Source organism: Anticarsia gemmatalis, chromosome 8, assembly GCF_050436995.1.
Source record: "Anticarsia gemmatalis isolate Benzon Research Colony breed Stoneville strain chromosome 8, ilAntGemm2 primary, whole genome shotgun sequence".
NCBI classification, from domain to species: domain Eukaryota; kingdom Metazoa; phylum Arthropoda; class Insecta; order Lepidoptera; family Erebidae; genus Anticarsia; species Anticarsia gemmatalis.
In genome coordinates this window covers 144,119-169,220 of record NC_134752.1, presented here as the reverse complement: position 1 = coordinate 169,220, position 25,102 = coordinate 144,119, and the positions used below count along the sequence as shown (strand labels likewise).

At 47.9% G+C, this 25,102-nt stretch overlaps 2 protein-coding genes across 4 annotated transcripts; both read right to left on the bottom strand.

The window, feature by feature from the left end:
- Positions 1-56: 56 nt before the first annotated feature.
- LOC142974864 (uncharacterized) lies at positions 57-6,105 on the bottom strand. The gene is made up of 15 exons (XM_076117435.1): positions 6,083-6,105; positions 5,928-6,020; positions 5,773-5,865; positions 5,618-5,710; positions 5,463-5,555; positions 5,143-5,392; positions 4,678-4,953; positions 4,233-4,482; positions 3,895-4,069; positions 2,991-3,127; positions 2,533-2,648; positions 1,979-2,055; positions 1,679-1,823; positions 1,419-1,559; positions 57-1,334 (listed from the first exon to the last, which is right to left on the bottom strand). The coding sequence occupies exons 1-15, from the start codon at positions 6,103-6,105 to the stop codon at positions 951-953; spliced, it is 2,346 nt and encodes a 781-aa protein (XP_075973550.1). The 3' UTR covers positions 57-950.
- On the bottom strand, positions 4,972-23,548 carry LOC142974540 (tuberin-like). 3 transcript variants are annotated; one of them, XM_076116941.1, is made up of 29 exons: positions 23,289-23,548; positions 23,059-23,195; positions 21,969-22,226; positions 21,422-21,558; positions 19,457-19,631; positions 18,934-19,179; positions 18,509-18,650; positions 17,714-18,429; positions 17,446-17,634; positions 17,041-17,226; positions 16,732-16,912; positions 16,508-16,663; positions 15,973-16,169; positions 15,495-15,605; positions 15,001-15,155; positions 14,602-14,727; positions 14,071-14,215; positions 13,692-13,774; positions 12,540-12,650; positions 11,165-11,258; positions 10,547-10,684; positions 10,153-10,299; positions 9,926-10,014; positions 9,585-9,656; positions 9,254-9,365; positions 8,708-8,934; positions 8,298-8,449; positions 7,190-7,278; positions 4,972-6,710 (listed from the first exon to the last, which is right to left on the bottom strand). In XM_076116941.1, the coding sequence occupies exons 1-29, from the start codon at positions 23,359-23,361 to the stop codon at positions 6,213-6,215; spliced, it is 5,142 nt and encodes a 1,713-aa protein (XP_075973056.1). In that variant the 5' UTR covers positions 23,362-23,548; the 3' UTR covers positions 4,972-6,212. The 3 variants fall into 3 exon arrangements, with proteins under 3 accessions (XP_075973056.1, XP_075973057.1, XP_075973058.1); XM_076116942.1 differs by having other exon boundaries at positions 7,190-7,254; XM_076116943.1 differs by lacking the exon at positions 12,540-12,650.
- Between the last annotated feature and the right edge of the window lie 1,554 nt (positions 23,549-25,102).

Sequence of the window (25,102 nt, the reverse complement as noted above, 5' to 3'; positions counted from 1 at the left end):
TAGGTATAATTTCTATTAAAAGGTTCGATGTCGTCGGAGGGAATAAAACGTAGGAAAAAATAGCCATCATTTATTTGATTACAAAATCTTTTGTCAGGAAATAAATTGCTACATAAAATATATATAAACAAGAAATGCCTCAACTGTTAACGACTCGCCGTCCGCGAGTGGCCGCCGCGCGGCTCGCGGGACATGTCGCGGGACACGTGTCCTCGGAGCGCGGCGCGCCGGCCACACGCTGACCACTGACAAACTCATATTTGTGAAAACATGTACTTACTAAACTCCTTAACATTAACTTTTATATTATTCAGTTCAAAATCTAAATTTTATATAAGAAATTAAACTATTTAAGCCACAGACAACCTAGACAGAAATATGTAGGTATCGTTAGAATCGAATAAATAAAAAACAATGAATTCATGTTTCGTCGTACGTCGACCGTAAAGTAAAGAGTAGCGGTGCGGTGAGTGAGCTCCGTGTACCCGTGACGACCTACAGCCGGCCGGAGTGAACACTAGTACAACAATAATATAATACCATCCGAATATCATGGCGGCCGCCCCGCCGCCGAGCGCCTCGTGCCGGCGATCCCGCGCGGTTAGCTGCTAGGGAAGCATGCGTCTGTCCTATGTATAATGGTGCTACAAAACCGAACGACGCACGAGAACGTGTGTAAAGTAACATTAAATATAGCTACGTCGAGGAGTCGCCCGGGGCACGCGGCGCGGGCGGCGCCGGCGGACCGACCGCTAGGTACGTAACAATATGAAAGTCGCGAGATCCCATAAGCGAAGCGCACTCGTACAAAACTCGCCAGCTTTAAATATATTTCTCGTATTACTATTTCGTATTCAATCGTTACGCTACTATCACATCTCACAAAAAGTTTTATTTTATTTTTTATGTAAAAAACGAAAGGAGACACAGACGGGGTCGGCGCGGGCGGGCTAGGTGTAGTCGTTGAAGTCGTCGATGGCCACGCGGTGCGCCAGGTCGGGCGCGGCGGCGTAGGGCTCCGGGGCCCGCGCCGCGGCCGCCAGGCGCTCCGCCTGCGTGCGGACCCGCAGGCGCTTGATGAGGCGCAGGCGCTCCAGCGAGTTGGAGGCGTAGGGCGCGCCGCCCAGCTTCAGCGACTGCGAGATGTGCGAGGCCAGCGCGCAGTGCAGCGCCATCTGGCGGGCCAGCAGCGCCACGTTGTGGTCGGACACGCAGTGCGTGTCGAGGTGCGCCAGGAACTTGGTGCGGATGCGCTCGTCCTTGGTCTTGATGAACACGCGGTTCATGCCGTGCTCGTACGGCTCCACCACCACGATGCAGAAGTTCAGCTGACCCTGAGAACCACAGGCGCTCGTTACATCGTGCGGGGAGAGGGGTGGGTGTATGTGTGTGTGTGTGTGTGTGTGTGCACAACGTACCTTGATGGTGTGTATGTTGAAGTCGGCGCCGGAGTCGTTGTACACGATGGACACGAAGTCGTTGCCGATGTACTTGCGCTTCTCGTTGCACGTGGGGTCCTTGGCCGACGAGGGCATCGCCGTCGCCACGTGGAACAGTACCTACGGAACAGCGTATTACTAATACTCATGGTTACCTCCGCGACACAATCTTATTTTCACTACAGATGTTTTGCAACTAGAACGATGTTGATGAGAATTCAACAGCTCGAGTATAATACCTGCATAATGTCGTCATTCCACACGTAGGTGTAGTGTCCGTCCTTGCCGCCCTTCTCCAGGTTGAGGAACAGGTGCGGCTGCTCCTCCGCCTCGCCGCCCTCCAGCGACACCAGCGTGCCCAGCTGCGTCAGGAACTCCGCGTACCTGACACACATACACATACACACCCATATAAACTGTCGCTAATTTTATAGAAACTAGCCCATCTTTTGTTTCTACTCTCCAAGTGTCGAACGATACTCGGGTAGATCCATACTTATCCACCTGTTACCTGTAGGGTGTTGTGTTAAGTAACGTACCTCACACTGCCATATTCGTTCTTCAGTATTAAAACTTCGTTGTCTTGTTGACCGGGACCGACGTATAACACGCCGATCTGGAACATTGTAACAACATGAGAATCAATAATTTAATAGAAAAAAAACGCGTGTTTTCTAAAATTGTATCAAACTCCCTCATAAATCAATCTGTAAGTGTTTTCTTGCGTCTGCTAAAATAACTGAAATGCTACTCTTAAATATGTTATACGCAATATCAATTACGCATACGCACATGTTACGCGTACGTATACGTTCTATGATGGTTTCAACGTGTACCATAGAACGATTTTTCTACTTGTTAGATGATAGTACCATCACTACATACAGTACTATCATCTATCGTTCTATCTAATATTAAAACTTAATTTTTTTTTTCATTGTGAAGTACGCCAGGGGCGATAACCAGTTATTTATGCATTTGTCAATAGTTAGTTGAACGTCGACAATAAATTTAGATAGAACTTCACTGTAGGCAGTACGTTAGCTTAATAACAGAAGTAGTGGTAGAGTGTCAGTGTGTATAGTGTGTGTACCTTGTATGTTTCGACAGGCGGCACGAGGTCGAGGTTCTTGATGGTGCGCTCGTGCTGCACGCCCGACACCCGCAGCGGCCGCTCCGCCAGCGGGTTCAGTATCGTGGGGGTCTCACCTGCGCACGTACACAACGATTAATTCACTACTGCTAGAATTTTAAGGGATGAAATTGTTTCCATAATGGAGATGCAGGAAGTCGTTTCTGTAGTAAATTACTTTCAGATGATGTTGGACGTCGGAAATATTGCGCTGTGATCGTCGTGACACCGCTAATTTTAACGGTCCGAGCTTGCGGTTTATCTTCCATTGTATCCAGTTCAGGATGTTCAAATCGTATGGAATAGTACCGTCAAAGAAAAAAATGTGTAAAATTGGACCAATATGGGGTCGCTATGCCTATATTGATGGCATTATAAGTAGGTGAGATTAGTTTACAAGTTGAAGGGGCGGTACTGACCCGGCACTGGCGGCGTGATGGGGTAGGTGCTCATGTTGTGGTACAGCTGCAGGAACACGAAGCTGGGCGTGACGCCGCCGCCGCCCGCGCCCACCGCGCCCGCGCCCAGCGCCGCGCCGCCCGCGCCCGCCGCCGGCCTGCCCGCGTACATACTGTACAACACCCGCCCACGACACCCGCCACACGACACCCGCCACGCGAGCCACACACCAAGCCGAACAGAAAATAAAAACACATGCTAGGTTAGCTTCAAACAAAATAAAGACAAATAAAAATAAGGTTTAAAGAAAGAGATAGTTGAAAAGTATAAGTAAAATAATAAGATTCTACAAAAAAGCTGTTCAACTGATATCATGCTATATTTGTGCAGTTAGTTTTTCTCGATTTCTAGTTGTTTTTGTATAAAGAAAGAAGGCGAAATTTTATATTTGTAATATTTAAATGCAGAAATAAATTGGGAAGATAAAATCAGGCACTAATTTCATTTTCATTATAATTCTACAAGCAAAGTAACGAAGGAAAACATACTAAACATTGATAGATAACAATAAGCCGGTATTCAATAATATCGACAGCGTCGAGCTACAAACTTAAAGTTGCGTTTGTTCCATGCGCTAAGTTGATAAAATGCACAACATTTTTATAGTCGGAGTAACTGTAGAGTTTTTTCAGGTTGGAGTGTGGAAGGACAAACATTTCACGGTTGTGGTGTAAAAGTAATCTGTGGGTACTTAATAATGTTATATGATAAGTGTGGTGTAGTTAGTGTGTGTGTGTGTGTGTGTGTGTGTGTGTGTGTGTGTGTGAGTTTGTACCTGTGTCGGCTCGCGGCCCGCCACGCTGGCGCCGCGCGGGGCGGCCGGCGGCTTGTATGTAGTTAGTGTGTGTGTGTGTGTGTGTGTACCTGTGTCGGCGCGTGGGGCTCATGACGGAGATGGTGTTGGAGCGCTTGGAGCGCGCCAGCGGCGGCAGGTCGTCGCGCTCGCGGCCCGCCACGCTGGCGCCGCGCGGGGCGGCCGGCGGCTTGTATGTAGTTAGTGTGTGTGTGTGTGTGTGTGTACCTGTGTCGGCGCGTGGGGCTCATGACGGAGATGGTGTTGGAGCGCTTGGAGCGCGCCAGCGGCGGCAGGTCGTCGCGCTCGCGGCCCGCCACGCTGGCGCCGCGCGGGGCGGCCGGCGGCTTGTATGTAGTTAGTGTGTGTGTGTGTGTGTGTACCTGTGTCGGCGCGTGGGGCTCATGACGGAGATGGTGTTGGAGCGCTTGGAGCGCGCCAGCGGCGGCAGGTCGTCGCGCTCGCGGCCCGCCACGCTGGCGCCGCGCGGGGCGGCCGGCGGCTTGTATGTAGTTAGTGTGTGTGTGTGTGTGTGTGTACCTGTGTCGGCGCGTGGGGCTCATGACGGAGATGGTGTTGGAGCGCTTGGAGCGCGCCAGCGGCGGCAGGTCGTCGCGCTCGCGGCCCGCCACGCTGGCGCCGCGCGGGGCGGCCGGCGGCTTGTATGTAGTTAGTGTGTGTGTGTGTGTGTGTGTACCTGTGTCGGCGCGTGGGGCTCATGACGGAGATGGTGTTGGAGCGCTTGGAGCGCGCCAGCGGCGGCAGGTCGTCGCGCTCGCGGCCCGCCACGCTGGCGCCGCGCGGGGCGGCCGGCGGCTTGTATGTAGTTAGTGTGTGTGTGTGTGTGTGTGTACCTGTGTCGGCGCGTGGGGCTCATGACGGAGATGGTGTTGGAGCGCTTGGAGCGCGCCAGCGGCGGCAGGTCGTCGCGCTCGCGGCCCGCCACGCTGGCGCCGCGCGGGGCGGCCGGCGGCTTGTATGTAGTTAGTGTGTGTGTGTGTGTGTGTGTACCTGTGTCGGCGCGTGGGGCTCATGACGGAGATGGTGTTGGAGCGCTTGGAGCGCGCCAGCGGCGGCAGGTCGTCGCGCTCGCGGCCCGCCACGCTGGCGCCGCGCGGGGCGGCCGGCGGCTTGTATGTAGTTAGTGTGTGTGTGTGTGTACCTGTGTCGGCGCGTGGGGCTCATGACGGAGATGGTGTTGGAGCGCTTGGAGCGCGCCAGCGGCGGCAGGTCGTCGCGCTCGCGGCCCGCCACGCTGGCGCCGCGCGGGGCGGCCGGCGGCTTGTATGTAGTTAGTGTGTGTGTGTGTGTGTGTGTACCTGTGTCGGCGCGTGGGGCTCATGACGGAGATGGTGTTGGAGCGCTTGGAGCGCGCCAGCGGCGGCAGGTCGTCGCGCTCGCGGCCCGCCACGCTGGCGCCGCGCGGGGCGGCCGGCGGCTTGTATGTAGTTAGTGTGTGTGTGTGTGTGTGTGTACCTGTGTCGGCGCGTGGGGCTCATGACGGAGATGGTGTTGGAGCGCTTGGAGCGCGCCAGCGGCGGCAGGTCGTCGCGCTCGCGGCCCGCCACGCTGGCGCCGCGCGGGGCGGCCAGCGGCTTGTATGTAGTTAGTGTGTGTGTGTGTGTGTGTGTGTGTGTACCTGTGTCGGCGCGTGGGGCTCATGACGGAGATGGTGTTGGAGCGCTTGGAGCGCGCCAGCGGCGGCAGGTCGTCGCGCTCGCGGCCCGCCACGCTGGCGCCGCGCGGGGCGGCCGGCGGCTTGTATGTAGTTAGTGTGTGTGTGTGTGTGTGTACCTGTGTCGGCGCGTGGGGCTCATGACGGAGATGGTGTTGGAGCGCTTGGAGCGCGCCAGCGGCGGCAGGTCGTCGCGCTCGCGGCCCGCCACGCTGGCGCCGCGCGGGGCGGCCGGCGGCTTGTATGTAGTTAGTGTGTGTGTGTGTGTGTGTACCTGTGTCGGCGCGTGGGGCTCATGACGGAGATGGTGTTGGAGCGCTTGGAGCGCGCCAGCGGCGGCAGGTCGTCGCGCTCGCGGCCCGCCACGCTGGCGCCGCGCGGGGCGGCCGGCGGCTTGTATGTAGTTAGTGTGTGTGTGTGTGTGTGTACCTGTGTCGGCGCGTGGGGCTCATGACGGAGATGGTGTTGGAGCGCTTGGAGCGCGCCAGCGGCGGCAGGTCGTCGCGCTCGCGGCCCGCCACGCTGGCGCCGCGCGGGGCGGCCGGCGGCTTGTATGTAGTTAGTGTGTGTGTGTGTGTGTGTACCTGTGTCGGCGCGTGGGGCTCATGACGGAGATGGTGTTGGAGCGCTTGGAGCGCGCCAGCGGCGGCAGGTCGTCGCGCTCGCGGCCCGCCACGCTGGCGCCGCGCGGGGCGGCCGGCGGCTTGTATGTAGTTAGTGTGTGTGTGTGTGTGTGTACCTGTGTCGGCGCGTGGGGCTCATGACGGAGATGGTGTTGGAGCGCTTGGAGCGCGCCAGCGGCGGCAGGTCGTCGCGCTCGCGGCCCGCCACGCTGGCGCCGCGCGGGGCGGCCGGCGGCTTGTATGTAGTTAGTGTGTGTGTGTGTGTGTGTACCTGTGTCGGCGCGTGGGGCTCATGACGGAGATGGTGTTGGAGCGCTTGGAGCGCGCCAGCGGCGGCAGGTCGTCGCGCTCGCGGCCCGCCACGCTGGCGCCGCGCGGGGCGGCCGGCGGCTTGTATGTAGTTAGTGTGTGTGTGTGTGTGTGTGTACCTGTGTCGGCGCGTGGGGCTCATGACGGAGATGGTGTTGGAGCGCTTGGAGCGCGCCAGCGGCGGCAGGTCGTCGCGCTCGCGGCCCGCCACGCTGGCGCCGCGCGGGGCGGCCGGCGGCTTGCTGGCGCGCCCCTCCGGCACCGTGCCGTCGCTCGCCGTCTGACCGGAAACATAGCGCACACGTGTTATAGCTCCCGCACATCGAGTAGGGAGAAACTAATAACGCTCGACCTATAAAAGTGGTCGGCAATAAGACGTAGTCACCGATCGCAGTTGCTACTTTGGACTTCAAATTTTTTATTTCCGTCGAGATCTTATCTCGTAAATAATCTGTTTACAGGGGCCGAGACGCGCGATTTGAGCAGCAAAACACTGTCCATAAGCAGGCTAGAACAACTCACACTGCTTGTAATTTGAGCACGGTTGACGAACGACCGGTTTGCGCAGCTTATACACGCATCTAAGAACCGTGCGTTCTCCGAAAATTATTTTCATATTTAGAAATGAAAATTGAAAACATTTACGTTATATCTACGCCAAACACACGAGTTTCGAACTTGAGGCGCCTAAGGAGCCTGAGCCCCGAGCCAAAGAAACATGTATTGATTTTGAAGATATAATAGGTGAGAGTATCTCACCTTCTGCAGCTGGTGGTGGTGGTTGTGGTGCGTGGCGGCGGCGGGCGGCTGGTCGGCGCCCGAGCCTGCACACGCGCGCGATCTTAGAGCTGACACAACACGCGCGCGCACGTAGTCACGTATACGTACACGTACACGTACACGCTAACACTCGCACGCACTACACTACTGCTACTGCTTGTTAAGTGTTAGCGGTTATACGTGGACTTATCACACGGGTATCATCGACATTATTTACAGGACTACTCTCTTATCACACGTCAAGGGTGAGACAAGGTGCATACATTAATATTGATTTTTGATGACGCAGAATTTTTAATCGTCAATTTAATCGTGTTAGACAAAGTCTTATTTACTCAATTTAGTGACATAGTTATGAGCGAATGTTTTTTTTTAGCTTTAATGACTGAATGTAATGCATAACTGGTTCTAAATATCAATTTGCTACTTATAATATGAATATAATGTCGATGATACCTTCGTGATTCAATTAAGTAATTAGGTGTAAAAGCATCTTTAATTACTAAATCTTTCATACATTTTTGTGAGTTTATTTTTAAAATATTTATTAATATATGATTAAGTGAGTATTGCTAGTAAAAGCTTATAGTCAGTGAATCGGGGATTGAACCCTCAACAAGTCGAAGTTACTCAATTTCGTTAAAATATTGTTGATTTTCAAAACTGTGATATTGAGCAAAATCTGGTGTCAAATAGAATGGTTTTGCATCAATTTCATTTGACTGTAATTTCTCGAGGGATCAAATTTTCCAGTTCAATATAAGAACTGTATATACTGTATAGGATAGAATAGGGGCACGGCGCTTCAGGGGTATACTCTGCGTCGAGTGTAGGTAGAGATGCAATCGATACATCGTTATTTTTAAGTAAATAAATATGAAAATGTTTTAACTGAAAACCATTGATGTTTACCGTTGATTTCAAGAGCGGCAGATGACTAGCTTAAATGTGTAAAAATCTGTTAAATTAAGTGTTCAAAAAGTAAGAGGAAGGAGCTTCTTTTTGGGAGCGTGTCTCTGCTATCAGAAAACATAATTTTATCTCGATCTTTGTATCCCTAAATGTAGAGAGAAGCGTGTGTTCTCACCAGGGTCGGAGTTGTAGGTCATGAGGTAGGGATGCTGCGCGGGCTGGTGCGGGGACGTGCCGCAGATCTCCTCGGGGATGGCCTCGCACGACACGCGCATGTCGCACTTCTTCGACGCCTTCTTGCTGGCGTGCAGCGACTGAGACGTGCTCCTGCACATACACGGGTATAACAGTTTGACAAGTGCAATTGACGGAGTTACGAATCGAACCGGAACTATGTTCCACTAGAAACTTCATATGACAGTTTTTAAAGGTGAACAATAGTATTACTTAGAAACATTATATTTTCAAACTTTAAAAGTAGATAAACTACGTTAAGACACGATCAGAATTTTAATTTTCAGACGATGAAATACGAAAACTGATACCCTGTTATGTATACACAAATGAACAGTGATGTACACTCACGTAGGTTCGCAGCTGGGTAACAGGATCATCTCGTCGGGATCGACCGTGATCTCGTCGGAGTGCGCGTGCGCCACGAGCGCGGGGGGCGGGGCGTGCGGCGCGAGGGGCGGGGCGTGCGGCGCGGGGGGCGGGGCGCGGGGCGTGTCGCGCGCCGCCACGGCCGCCTTCCACGACGACGACATCTCCGGCGACGAGTTCGAGCGCCGCACCGGGTGCCGGGACTTGCCCTACACACACACACACATACACACTAAATAATAAAGAAATTTTACAACTGCTACTGCAACTATCTATATCCATTTAATAACCTAACCGATAATTATTCAGAAGTAGTGAAACTGGTAAGTGAGACAATAAGTGTCCACACACATTTGTATTGCCTCGTTTAAGGTCAAAAATACCGACGGAGATTGGTCCAAAAAATCATGTAATAATAGAACAAAATTACCAAATTTCAACTACTCTATCGAAAGTTACGTGTGAATAAACATTGTATAGTAACCGCTAGGGAGATTCGTAACACATAATAACTATGTGCGCGCATACCTCAGGTACAATAAGTAGCATGTCGTCTTCGTCGGTGGTGCTGGACGAGCTCTGTCGCTGCGGCGAGCCGGGGATGTTGATGGGCTGCGTGCTGATCCTGCTGCCCGCCACGCTGCGGAACACACAACATTATACAACACTTGTAACCACATAATATGTACGTTTACGTTGACTTGTACACAAAATTGAGAAAGATATTACGTGTTCGCGCAATGTATCGTAAGGATTGTGACTCGATTAGCGATTTTTTGGGCAAGCCCTAATAATTGCTCTCATGAAGGTAGGCAATAATGCCAGCAAAATAATAGTTGAATTTTGGTTCGTAGCTTACCTCTGTGGTTGAACGATGCAGTGTGTCGCCGCGTGCTGCGCCTTCCTGTCGCCTCCCACGATCGAGTCCGAACTGTCACACAAACACATACGGTTTACTTTCCGTCGCTCGTGGATCGTGTACGTCGGACGAGCGGTATTATACAATTTGTTGCATGTACACTGCACAGCGACGCAGGACGTGCGTAGAATATGATTCTATAAAATACGCAACCTATGATGCGCTCGATCAACGTACGTGACCAGTTCAGAGTAGCAGGTACTATAGGATTATATTAGTTAGTCGTACATTAGTGGGTAAATTCAGGGGTAGTCTTGTAATGTGAGCGTCTTGTACATTACCTAGATTTGTGCAGATCCTGTGGTAGTGGTTGTGGACGCGACTGTGACGACGACGAGCCGCTCCGGGAGCGCGGGTCTCCGTCTGAACCCTGCACAGTCAACAGTATTTGTCATAGTATTAATATAGACATCACACGTTTTAAGGGTTGCTATGAACTTAAGGACTTATATATTTTTTAGGATTAGCATTTTAATATTATGTGAAATATTATCGGCTGTATACGTACGACGTCTTGCCGCGAGTCCCCGATCCCGCTGGAGGCGGAGGAGGGCGGCGCGGAGGGGGCGGAGGGCGGCGCGGGGAACGAGCCCACCGGCGACAGCAGCGCCGCCACCTCCTGCAGCGGAGACTCCAGCAGGTAGTCCCAGTTCATCTGTACACCGGGAACACAACGCTTAATAACTACATACTTTGACACAGTAGTTTTACAATTGACAAACATAAAGAAAAATCAAGTTATGTTTACAGTAGCACAACGCAAAACTTTTCAATTGGCTATAAATATTTAATCAATTGGCTAGTTAGCTGTTGGTTTAAGTCTAATTCCGTAGCCAAGGACTTCCTGCATTCTGCAGGGGTAGTTCCGCAGCAGGTAGTAGGTCCTGCAGGCGGGTGGGTACCTGGTTCTGCATGCGCATGACCCAGCACACGTCGCCGGTGGGCGAGCGCACGTGCACCTCGGCCCAGTGCGCGCACCAGCACGGACACGCGCCCGCCGCCGCCAGCTCGCCCACGCGCGACCACGACTCCTCCGTGTCCTGCCACACACACACACCACACACATTATACTCGTACCACTATATCTTAACGTCACATTAATTCACTATCGACTACGACTCTCTCGACGCACGTAAAGTGCATTGATTCGAAAACTGTATGTTTAAGTTAGCTTGCAAGTCATTTTGAAACTTGACCGCCATTATTTGAATAGCACTTTTTGTGTCATATGATTGCGTTCATGCTTTTTTATAGAAATTATTGAATTGCAGGTTCTGTGTCATAAAATTGTGTTTAACAATTTAGTCGAGAGCTCTGTAGACAAGGTGAGCGCGTGACGGAGATAATAATACAACATATAGAACGTCAGTCACTCGCGACCTATATACTTCATTTTGGACAATCACGGATTTGTTAAGTATGGTAATTGAAACGACAGTATTTTTACTAGCAAAGTTACCAGCGACACTTGAATAAATAATCCTAGTAATAAAGTATCAATAACGGTGCAATAAACTCACAACTTCCTTGGAGATCCTCTCGAAGTGTTGCGAGAACTGGTTGAGCACGGCGACCAGCGGGTCGTTGCTCTTGTTGTTCTCCGACGAGTTTTGTCTACAATCACACGTTATACTGCTGTACTAACTAATAACTAATCAACTAATTAATATTTTTTACAATAAGCATTATGTGACTCCGTACTTTGTCACATTACATTTCATTGAACATTACATCAAGAGATTAAGGCTAAGTTAATATGATCGCGCGGAGCCGCGCGGAACTCTCGACCGAGCGGTACAAGATCGAAGTAAACAGCTAGTATCGTCTACATCGCCGCGCGATACCGCGCGTCGCGCTCCGACCCGCGCGCTAGTTCTTGAACCGCGCGGTTTCCCGGTTCTGTTACCGCGCGGTGATGTAGACAATACTATTATAGCTGTTTACTCCGATCTTGTACCGCGCAGTCGTAAGTTCCGCGCGGTCATATGAACTTAGCCTAAGGCTTCTCTTCCTCTTACGCTGAATCGGTCGTGTACGCCGGTCGAGGGCATAGTGAGTATATAAAAATCTGCCGCGCCGTCTCATACAATATTGTTTATGTACACTTGACTGTCGTCAGCGTAGGAAGAAAGGCAACCGACAAATCAGTGCAGGTGATGGAGTCAAAACAACGACGGCGTTCTTTCATTTTGTAATCCGCCATACCTTTCTTATATTTATTTTGTAGGGCTACCGGAGATATGTTTTCAGTTTGCTGAAATCACTATGCTATACCCGAGGAATCGAACCCGAGTGAACGTTGTCAATCGACATCGAGAGCTGTGGTCAATTTATTAATGCGAAACTGACAAAAGTTGTACTGTGTTACCGGGCCCAATAAAAAGTCTACTATTTTAGTTATTTTTTCTCTTGATTTCGTTCATGTTTCATGTTCATTCTATTTTACTGGCATGCCGATATTCATAATAACTAGCATACGAATGGGATAATTTAAACATTCTAAATATTTTATACAAGTTTTGTAAATGATGTGCAATTTATTTAATATGATACAGTACAGCTAAGTTATAAAATGTCGTTATGCAAGTGAATCGTCTCTATAATAAAAATGTAAAACAACATTGCAATCAGTACAGTATTAAAAAGCTTAGCGTCACAATATATGGCAAATAATGGCATCTCGATGATAGAAAGGGGCATATAGTTTCTTAAAATAAAATAAAAAAATAACATTCACCAAACGTGCATTCCAACACAAAATGTAATCGCAACGAAACGTAAGCGGCAAGCATGTATGACTGAATGCGTGCATAGTACGTGCGTGCATGCGTGCGCGTGCGTGCGAGGTGGGCGGGGCGAGGGGCGGGGCGGGGCGGGCGGGGGGCGGGGCCACACCTGGTGGTGTGCCCGGAGGAGGGCAGCAGCGGCGCGGCGTCCGACACCGACAGCGACGAGCACGACGACGTGTCCGTGCTGCGGCTGTGCTGCAGCGAGTACTTGCTGTACCTGCACGCGCCACACACGCGCCACACGCCACGCACGCGACACACGCCACACACGCCACATGCACACAACACAACACGCGCGCGACCAACTGTACTCACGTATGCCTGAATGCGCCCGCTCCAATCATACGTACACAAACAATTCCCCACACTAAATCGTTTAACACCATAAACTAAGCATTTTGCAAACCCCGCTTTTTCTATCATAAATATTAGGAAAACCGAAATAGTCGCTTAATCTGAACCTCGTGTTGTCGTATCATTCGAGCGAGCGAGTGTAACTGAGAGCGAAGCATTAGTCACAGTATCAGTAGTCGTACTGTAGTTAGTTAGTCTATTAGTAAGTACTCAAGTAGTCAGTACAAGCCGAGTGGACAATTTAGAGGAGAGTGGAAGCCAATCGGTGGCACAGTAAGCGTGCCCTCTATCTGTTAGTACCGGAAGCATACAGCGACGTTGTACTGTTGAGACACTCGTTCAATAACATAAATGTAATAATAATGTTTCCTCTAGTCGATATTTGGCTACAGCAGCCAGTTTCACCGTAACTGGCCAACTGTGCAGGACTTTGTTTAGTGTCCAAGTAGGCACATGTTCTATTCCATTACTCTCATAGTCCCGTGTGTAGAATAACCGACACGACCTGAGATCTTTTACAGCTGGATAAGCGCTGCTTGGTAATTTTGTATAATAAAAAGTAGTTAGTTATTCAATAGCAATGGTTTATTTTTCACGAATAGTAGTTGGAGACAGAAGAATGCCAATATTTTGCTTGTTATATCTTTAGTATTTCTTTAATAAACAGCGTAATGGAGAGCCTAACCCTTTCTCTTCCGTGTCGCATGCTATACAGAAAAATCAGCTGCGTACGATAGCGTTCATATCCAGTGTCTTTAAGCATTGTGATCTTCCGGACGTTTGACCTACGTTAGAATGAAGCCTAAAGGAGCGTGTTCTCAGCAGTACATCGCCGGTCAGCCATAACCTCAACAAGTTAACAAACAGTCGTACAGTGTGTAGTGTGTAGTGAGTGGGTACTGACCGCTTCACTTCGGGCGCGCTGTTCTGCGCCTGCACGTGCAGCTGGTTGCTGGACGCCTCGCTCGCGCCGTCGTTCACTTGCACCTGTGTGTGTTTGTACGGATATCTTATTAAATATGTTTATGAGGCTTACTTTTTAGTGCTAGAGACATACTTTCAGTATTTAAATTACTAGAAAATGCTGTATTTAGGCACTTCGTGGGATATTTATTGAACGTTATGCCGTGACCTTCTTATTAGAAATAATAGATAGTCGCACGTTTGGACATTATTTTATTTAAGAAAAAATACGACATCGTACACGAAAAATGATATGTGATACAAAACTAACATATTATAATTTTTCAATTACGATAAGGAAGAGTGTTGTGAGTGTTTACCTGTGGTGTGGTTGTCGTGGTGGTCGCGGGGGCGGGGCTGGTGGTGGCGAGGTCGGCGTCTCCGTTGTGCTGCGACAGCTGGTGCTGCAGCGGCGGCAGCGGGCTCGACACGCTGTCCGCGTGCTGCTTGCACAGCACCGCGCATCTGTGACACGCGCGAGACAAACAGACCATTATAAACATGTACCATGTGTGTGTGTGGGTAAAGCGAGCTTTGTAAGGGGTCAGATTACAACAGTCGCCACTACGGAATCGCATTTTTGTCGAGCAAAACCGGGTTTGGCGAGAATAAAACCAGTGATTCGGTGTTTCTAACAAAAAAACGGTTTTTAAAACCAAATATAGTCTAATTGAGAACCTCCTACATTTTTGCAAGCCTGTTAATAATAGAACAGATAAACGGAACAACGCAACGTTCACAAATGTGACGCTCACAAATGCAATGCAAACCTCATCGAACAGAATAGAGTATGTAATTTTTTTTTAATTAGTTGCATCCTTATATAGTTAGCAATTGGTCAAGCGTTATACCTGTCACAGAGTCCCTGTTTGATGGAGTTCTGCAGACAGCCGGAGGTGGTGATGGTGATGAGCTTGTGCCCCACCAGCCACGTCATCGACTGACCGCCGTTAAACAGGAACTCGGCCGTGTCGCTCCTGAAACACAATAAACAGCCTTCTGTTTAGTACGTGTCAAAAAACTTTGTGCAGCAAGTCGCTGCGAAAAATCGGTCGTATTGGCAATTTCTTCCTTTTAAAGTCGATTAAAAACAGGAAACGAATACGACGAGTGTATGTAAGGGTAAGGATAAACGTCATCTTTACGTCTACGTCACCCCCACTCCTTGCAACTCGGAAACGTTGGAAATAGCGGCGAATTCAATAACATACACCAGGCTCATGACTGAACTCCGGGATAGCATGGTGTACCTGTGCGGCTTGACGCTGCAGGGCGTGGAGGTGTAGCGCGCCAGCAGGTCGAGGCAGGTCTCGGTGAGCTCCACGTGGAAGGCGGCCGAGGCGGAGGCCGACGCCGACGTGCCGCCGCGCCCGCCCAGCGGCGCCCGCGACACCGCCTTCGAGCCCTGCGCACGGACACACGCTTCAGTTAACCTTTCATTTTGACTAGCTGACCTGCGCCACTTTACTCGCGTTTCATAAGAGAGAAAGAGGGTTATAATTTTCCCCGATTTTATGATTTTTTTTACTGATACTCCGGTTATATTGTTCGTAGCGTGATGTTATATAGACTATAGCTTTCCTCAATAAATAGGCTCTCCAATACTAATACAATTTTTCAATTTGCATCAGTTCTTGAAAGCAGCGCGTTTAATCAAACAAAACTCTACAATTTTATAATACTAGTATAGATATAGATAGCATAAATTATACTTCGTATAGTAAATATGAGTATAGTGACTGACCAAACTGGAAGATCTCTGCCTATTGGAGGAGTCCTCGTTAGCTGCATTCTGGAAGTGGTTGGTCTTGTACAGCTGCTCTTCGAACGGCATTATTATGTAGTTGTGGAGACCCTGCACAAAACACACACAACATAACAGTACTTGATTGCAACATTACTGTATTATGACACACTATAGAGATTTAGATTGTGAATGTAATAGCTAATTCTATCACCTAACTAACTAAGACAACAACTAACTAGCTGAGGCATAGTTACTTATTTTGAGCCCATTCTATATTGTTTATTTCGAAAAATGATACTAAGGCTCACTTTCCTCCTAGCTATATAGGTTGTTAATTTTGAGTTATATCACCAACATTTTTTTGTACCTTTTTAATTTTAATTATAAATAAAATAACTGTCTCAATTTAGAGTTTCTGCTACTGAAATCACCAATACACACAGTAAAGCTAATCAAACAATAAAGTAATACACACATGTATGATGAAGCGCACAAAGTTCCTCCTGTAGGAGAGGCGGCACTTGAGGAACCAGGCGGCGATGACGTGGTGCGCCAGCGACACCACGTAGTGGTTGTAGCGCGACGGGTTGGTGTAGGGCAGCAGGATGGCGAACACCGACATGTACTGGTCCTCCACGAACGACGCGAACACCTTCGGCAGCCGCGTCAGCGCTGCACAATACAAGTGTTCAACTCTCAGAAACATGTTCAAGGTAGTTAACTAAATTAACTATTTTAACAAGGTAAAAATATTAAGTTAAAGATAATTTATAATTTTCTCGACATTTTGGCTGACCTATCACGGTCTTGATTGCGGGCGGGGTGTAGTGTGTGATACCGAAAATCTTGCCAAGATGAAATTATGTTTTAAATTAGTTTGTCTATGACCAAGATCAAAGTTAGACGGTCTAAGTCTCAAGAAACCATATGTATCGATAAATATAAACAAAAAAAAAATTCTGTAACTTATAGTGAGTGTGTACGAGTAAGTAAGGTGGTGGAACACTGACTAGATAGAAACTCGAGCATGGGGCTGGCGATGGCCTTGGTGTCGGAGATCTTGGAGAGGTCCAGCAGCACTTCGGGCAGCATCTTCACCATGGTCTCGCGCGTCTCCAGCGTGAAGATCGTCAGCGCGTTGATGTACGGCTGCGGCATGCGGAGCACTGCGGGCGAGCACGGGGTTAGACAACGTGGGTGCACTCAGGGTACAGTAGCACAGTGCTGCACTCACCCATGCCGTACTTGAGCAGACAGCGCACGATCCGCTGCTGCGTCTGCGGCTCCAGGTAGGCGTGGTAGGGCGCCAGCGCCGCCAGCCCGGGCAGCGCCGTGCTGTGGAACTCCGACATCAGCGGCTTCTGCCCGCCCGCCGCGCGCAGGCACTCCGGGAAGTTTAGCGTGCGGTCCGAGATCTGCGAGTTTAGGTTTACACAGAATGCTCATAGCGCAATGTTCGTACGTACTTGACGTAGTGCAGGCACATGAATACAATGGGAGCACAGAAGACGGGTAAAAATACCAATGAATTGGGAGACAGTACCATGGTGCAGAGCGTGGAGGCGAGCATGTCCAGGTCCTGCGCGCGGCGGCCGATGGCCAGCGCCCGGGCCTGCAGCAGCAGCGGCAGCGCCCGCAGCACGCGGCCCAGCACGGCCCACTCCTTCTCCCGCGTCAGCGCCGTCACCAGGATGCGCGCTGCGCGCCCCACCGGCAGCAGGCACGTGCCCTGTCGGGGAGCGATCACGATATACCAGTGCACGATATCTACTTCCCTCAAAAACTCTTAAAAACTTTAAGTCATTTATTTTTTATACATCATCAGACTGTCTTTCGTTGGTGTTACGTACATATGTATGTTAAAATGTTAAATTCGTTGCGCATAGTAAGTATAAGTGAATGCATATGTAACGCGACAGGATACGATGGAGGTAGTGTGTGTACGTACGGGCGGCGCGTCCTTGGGCGGCGGCGGCGGGTGCTGGCGCTGGGCGGGCGGCTCGGCCAGCAGGAAGGGCGAGCACACGGGCCGCAGGCGCAGCGCCGCCGCGCCCGACACGAAGGCCCCGCTGGCGTCGTAGCAGAACCCCACGCAGTTGAACTGGTTGGCGCGCAGCCCGAACAGCATCTCGAAGATCTGCGCAGTGTGCATACGTGATGAGTGATGTGACGTGCACGGTCACGTATACGCACTCGACGCAGCGCGTGACGCGTACCTTGATCCGGATGTCGGGGTGGTGCTGGAAGAGCGCGTGGCGCTTGTAGTGGTTGTCGAGGTGGTCGAGCAGCACGAGGAAGCACCGCGCGGCGTGCGAGGCGGGCGGCGCCAGCAGCTTGTCGTGCAGCAGCTCCAGCAGCCCCGCCGCCGCCAGCTGCAGGTCGCTCACGTCCGCGTCGGCCGGGATGGGCACGTCCGTCACGTACATCTCGAAGGGCCGGTTGAGGATCTTCTCCAGCAGGTCGATGAGGTCGGTGCAGGCGTCGGCGGCGGCGCCCCGCGCCAGCGCGGTCAGCTCCCGGGCGGCGGCGGCCCGCAGCGCCGCGTCGGCGTCCAGCGCCACGGCGCCCAGCACGGGCACGGCCAGCAGCTCCAGCAGCTCCTCGTACAGGTAGCGGTGGCGGCGCAGCAGCGCGCCCAGCTCGGCCAGCGTGTGCAGGCGCACGGCGCGCCGCGGCTCCAGGCGCAGGTAGCGCTCGGCCAGCGCCAGCGCGCCCGCCAGCCACTCTGCGCCCGTGGGCGACAGCGCCGCCACCCGCGCCGACACCAGCCGCATGGTGCTCGCCTCGGGCCGCTCGTGGCCGCAGAAGTCGATGAGCTCCAGCAGCGCGTCCACGTCGCCGTAGTACTGGCCCGCCTCGTGCAGCTGCTCGATGCTCGTGATCACCGAGTGCACGCGCGAGTGGATCAGCTCGTTCGGCGGCGAGTAGTTCTCTGTGACGAAACCGTACACGTGTAACGATACGAGGACAGGTACGACTATGGCGAGTGTATAAGTGTGTGCGGTACTGACTGTCCTGCTGCAGCACGGCGGTGAGGATGGGCAGCAGGATGTCCCAGGCGGGCTCGCTGAGCTCCTGCGGCACGCGCGTCACCACGCTCTGCACGCTCACCACCACCTCGTACGTCACCACCGGCTGGTTGCGCTCCAGGGCCTGCACATAACAACACGCACATTACTATACGTTAACAAGTGAAAGTCTAAGAGTGAGAAACTCAACTATCTGCTTACGTTATAAGAAAAAAATGTGTTAATGCTACTACTTCATGCCTGTATTGTTTGGCTAAGTTAATTAACAATTCAACTAAAATCGAACAAATAAATATTTAATTAAACAATTAGCAGTAAACACACTTCGACGAATCATTTAAAATCATGTTATAAATCTGTTGTTTTAGTAAATACTTACACTATATATACGAATGGAGTGAGCATACCTTGAGGAAAGCGGGCAGCACGGCGAGGAAGGAGACCTTGAGGGTGGGCACCCTCCGCGGCCCCCACAGCGCCATGTTGATGTAGAACACGGCGCCGCGCACCAGCCCCGCGTCGCCCTCGTCCTGCGCCGCGCCGCCCGCCGGCCCGGTGCTGGCCGCGCCGCCCGACGAGCCCGAGCGCAGGATGTCCACCATCTCTTGCAGCGCCGCGTGACCCATGTCCGCGCCCATCACGTTACGCATCAACTGGAACGAGAGTATATTTGTCTTTGAGTATAATGTTACTTTAAGTACTCTTCTAATTGCAACAGAAATTATGAAAGTCTGTAGCTCCTCCGAAAGCCATCTCGAAAGCAAAGGTATAAGTAAATGTTAATAAGCTACAGTTTTGCTGCCATCATACCTACATCTTTTTTATTGTAACTCATTACTGTCCCACTATGTGCAAGGATCTCCTCCCGCGGGGTTAGGCTACGGCCTTATAACAACATGTTGCATGTAGAATAATTATGTTAATAGTGACCTTCCAGCTGTTCTGGCAGTAGTGCTCGAGGTTGACGGTGCGGCACAGCGCGGCCACGAAGGTGGTGAGCGCGCGGCGCGGCAGCAGCGAGTACGACACCACGGCCTCCAGCAGCGACAGCCCGCTCTGCACCACGCTCGCCTCCGCCGCGAACACGCACAGCTGGCACGCGTTACTGCGACACACACACGCATCACGTTAATACCTGAACCATTGTCGTTTTGTTCCTTATTGCCGACACAAGAATAAAAACATAATTTAGTGCTATGACAAACTGTGTTACTATTATCCTAAGGTAAGATTTATTCGTTCCTATCTTATTTATTGTTGTTATCGTGTTGCTAACTTTTTCACCGTTGCTTATTCATTGACCGTGTTTAACCAATAACTCAAATATTTCGTTTGCAAAAGTGCAATTTAATATAAATTAAGATGCATTTCAAAAGAAACAAACATATAGTCACTGCCTCTGCCTACCCTCGCTCATAAATAAATTAAGTTATTGGAACGAAATGTTGTATCATTAAAGAAACATTAATAGCGGTGCACACCACGATACATGATTCACGCCATTCACAAACACGTGAACGTAACAATATGAGGTATATGAGGTGTAACACACACCTCACCGACACATCACCACACTGGCTCACCACTCTCGAGGATAAATAAATCACTTAAAATAAGAACACAATTACCGCTCACTAATTATCTGTAATAATTTGAACTAATAATATTATTTATGAAGTTCTCTTCGCCGAATTAACATTCGGCTACAGTGACTAGTTTTATTGTACCCAGCCAACTGTGCAGGACTTTGTTTATAGATTTCAAATGTGTCCTCAACATCCAGGTCCACTAAAGTCGACTCACACACGTCAATCGACGAGAGCTTGGGAAGAGGTCCCACAACCTCAACTTTTTCAATCTGAGCAATATTTTTTCTTGGGCAATCTCTTTGACCCGACACGGGATTGGAACTCGAGACTTTTCAGTAGTATTAACTACTGTTGCACTACATAAGCAGTAAAAACTAATATTAACCGATGAGGTAACATTTAGTTTCAAATCGATAGTTTCCATGCGACCGAGCGTCACGTCAATAAATGTTGCATGCAGCGCTCCAAATCTATTTCTATTCATTGCTACACTATTTATTTAAGTTTATAAATGCATGGCAACAGCGGGAGTGAGCCACCACCGCCACGAGGCGGCGTTGGAATATAAACACGTACTCTAACCGTAACCGCGTTTACGACCTATTATATTCTTAAATAAAAACTATTCAGCTTTTTGGTTAATGTGATTTTTCTATAATATATTTGTTAATAGAATTAATTTTTATTAATTTATATGTATTAACGATTAGTAAAAAGATAAGTATTTAAATACAACATCACTGCATAAAACATAAATACATAATTTTCCCTAACTGCAAATTGATTAAGATCATAATCACACTACTATTATAGTTTGCAATTTGAATTAAATGATTGTATTCAGGATAACTCCACTTAGTAGGTATGTCAATTGATACTCAATTCAATATATTATATGTGTTAGACTATTTTAGAAGAGATCCAAACAAATGCAAAAACTCAAAAATAAAACTGTTCCAATACTGATTACTTGAAAAATAAGAACCATTTGTGCTTCTATTGCACATTTCTAATATAGCACAAAACATTAGTTATTATAAATCAATAAAGATAATTACCTGTCAAACATGATTGCATGCTTACTAAATTATACCTATATTTATATCATATTTCAATTATATGAATGAAATAATTACACTATTATATGACTACTTGCATTGTAGAAATCTTCTCTATAATAAAAATATAAAATGTTTTGACAGTAATAACATGCTTGGTCACATCCAATAAAGAAAGATCAATACATAATTCTAAATAGCACCATAAAACTATAGATGTTTATAATAGTATAATAAATAATACATACTTGACTATTCCATGTACAATTTCTTCGTCAAGGTACGTGGCATTGTACTTGACCACGTTGATGACGAGCTGGAGGAACTCCACCAGCTGGGTCGGCTGCTGGATCTGAGGCAGCCATTCTAGCAGGAACGGACCAATCTGAAACAGTATGATATACATTAACCTCACCAGTTCACTTGTACTATTAAATATAAATGTACATTTGTAGCCATATGCATCCACTGGTTGGTAAACAATTTGTGGGTTAAGCAACCATTGGAGCGGTCATTTCATAAATGGGTGACGATGTAATGGTATTAAAACTAAGCTTCCATAACAGTAACCATATGAAACCATCTGATAAAATAAAATAATGTATAATGAAGACTAGTTTGAACAGGCATATGGATTAACAGTATAAGAAATTTACCAGATTTAGCCTAGGTCAATCCGTTGACATAACTTCAGATGATACAATAAACCTACTATGATAGTTAATCATACTTAAAACCAATGATTCAAACAATTAACTGCAATAGCATGGATAAAACCACATAATAATAGCTAACCTCTTCTTCAAAGCAGTTGATATTCTTGCCGGAGTTGGTGAGTGTGTGTAGCAGCTTAAACCGGAGCTGTGTGTCTTCTGGTGAGTGTGTGGCGTGTGTGTTCCTCAAGTAGTGAAATAATATGGTGCGCATTATCTGTAGGTACTCCGCTTGGCCCTCCGCTATCCGCTGCAGGAACCACAGCGCACAGTGCCGTGCCTCCACATTTGTTTCTTCTAGGAGATCTCTTGTGCATGACCATAGTTTTTCTACTCCACCCTGGTGGAACACATGAATTATATTCATTAAATGAATATTTTGTTAACATTATAATAGGGTAATAGTCTCACTGGGTGGTGTAAGAGTTAAGCCAACTATACAAATGGATAAGGAAATGTCAAGCATTCTAAATACATGTTCATATAAATTCCAATATTATATTGGAAAGTTACAATTACATAAAGCATTGAGTTTTTAAAGCTATGTATGCAATAGAAATAATAATGTCACTTGTTACAATGGTAAAGGAATACATAGAGAGTTGTACATACATATTATGTGCCTGACCTCTCAGGCACATAATATGTACATATGTTTCAGGCACATCATATATTTAAATAATTTTGTATAATACCCAACCAACACTTGACTGACTTGGTGGAATCAAGACCTAGACTACTGTCATTTCAATAATTTAGATGAACAAACATTAACAAAGCTTGTTTCACTTTTAATATTTTCTTTAATGTGTGTTTACTCATGTAAACTTATGATGTTAAATCTGCATAGCAACATAATTATTTTGGAGAACACAATAAAATTGAACCAAAACAATGACAAACATCAGCTGTTACTTTATACAAAGGAAAACAATGTTGCATTCATCACACCAAAGCACAAGATATGTACAATCAGATAATGATATGGTATGATAATGATTTGGAGTCAGTGCAGCTTTTGAGTGACAGGACAATATATAAATGTACAAGTAAACATACGCCAGTAACGAAATAGGTCTCAACGAGAGGTCAAAGGAAACGATATACTAGTGTTGCATCAGAATGCAACTAATGAGGGTACTAAAATATTAGTGTGTAGGGTGTGGGCTCACCTCCTGCACGCGGACGTGCGTGGCCTTCTCGCCGACATCCTTGAGCGCGCGCAGCCGCCGGTGCAGCGGCGTGTCGGCGCTCAGCTCGCGCTCCAGCTCCCCGCTCACCACCAGCTCGTTGCGCGGCGGCAGCGGCGCTGTGCACATACACACCTCTCGTTACCGCTCTGTACACTCTCCACACGTATCGACGCACCCCCCACACCGCTTTAATCGGCACCCCTACTCACCTGATGCACCCTTTTTGAAAAATACTTTTAACTTGTCTTGGAGTGACTTTGTGTCCCTATCTCTCGAACTCATTTTACGACGATGCCGGTATTACTATAGGTTTGTATTTACGCTAGGTCTTACGGCTAGGCGCGGCGATTACCTATTACTTTTATATTGCGAATGAAAAGACATATTTATTGGAAATTATTCTCACTACCGCTCCTGCTTTGCTATTCACCATTTGACAGCTTCCCAACCAAAGTACTTGTACAGCTGACAGGCGGCCATTCAATACAACGATTCTGAACGAAACTTAACCATAATCATTTTATTTTACCTGAAGTACATCACAACAAGTATATCTAATATCAACATTATCGAATCTTATCCTTTTATATAAGTAATATCAAATATTACACATGCGATTTTTTTTATTAAGTTAATTAACTGCCCACGACACCGAATAAAAGTAGTTAAGTTTCTGCACGACCGCTATTTATAACTTTTTCTTTATAATTGAATACGAGTCTTTCTATCACACAAGTGTAATTTTCTTTTAAACTTACGAATTTCTTTGCTGAATTTGCATATAGGTACTCCAGCAATAACATTCAAAGTTTTTGTATATTTGCCTTTTTAAAATATATACTCTGAATTTCCATATTCTAAAATATATTAGTTTACGGTCGGTTTTCAATAGATGGCGTTATCTGTCCCTGCCCAGCAGACCAAAATGAGTAAAAAATTAAAATGTTATCTAAAGATACAATAATAAGCTTAGATACCTCTCTAGGTCTGTATTTTTATTTTTAACACTATGAAATCGACTTTAGTACCATATTAGATTCTAGTTTAGCAGTGACCTCGAGTTAGAATTCCTTTGTCTGTTAGCATTGCAAGATAGACTTACGTTAAAAAGTCGTAACTCGAAATTGCTTTGAAAGGGTGGGTTACTGGGTGAGCTGTAGTTATGCAGGTAACTTTCAATGTCACTACACAATACAGTTGAGTGTAATTTTATAGCTATTGGTTTAGGTATTCTGCGTGCGAACACCGTCTTTTTACGTAGCAACCCTGACTTTACAGTTTTTTGGGTGCTCTGGCAGCAAATTAATTTTGTTTATAAAAAATGTGAGTACAACGTGTCGAAGGTAGAGTATGAAGCGCGTACATAATAGTGCGGGTGTCCCGCACAGGTAACGTAGGAGGGTTTAATCTGCCCTCGCTTGACGAGGGTCGACAATTTGCTCCCACCTGTGACACGGACAGGCCACCGCTCACGATCAACCGCCGCCCTAAATACCTGCTTGACGTCAATTTATTGTGAAAGAATTTCAGCATACACTTGTATTCAAATATTCTGACACCTTTGTTATTATTATTGTGTTGTTTATTTAAGTGGATATTAACGCTCAAACATATCATTGTAATGCTAAAGCAATACCAAAGATATGTGCGATAGCACTTCCAGCGTAGGATATTTTACGTTGGCTTAGTTTTGTATTTACAACCAAATCCCTTTTATAATCTTCGGTTGGTAATGTACCTTGGTAGGTATAGCGCGAGCGATAGAATGTTGAAGAGAACTGGAAAACTCAGAACAACAGACAATACGTAGTTTTATTTCAATATTAACGCGAGAAGAATGCGCGTCATCAGAATATAGTTTAAAACAAGTGCAGTGTAATGTAAGCAGACAGGACGCAGATAGAGAACAGTTATTATATCTTGAGGCGCACTTCTTAAAGAAAGTTTATATTAAGAATAAAACTAGTTGGAGCTGCGGCGACGCTGTAAACTCATCGCCTGCGAGCTACACTTGTTCTGTGAC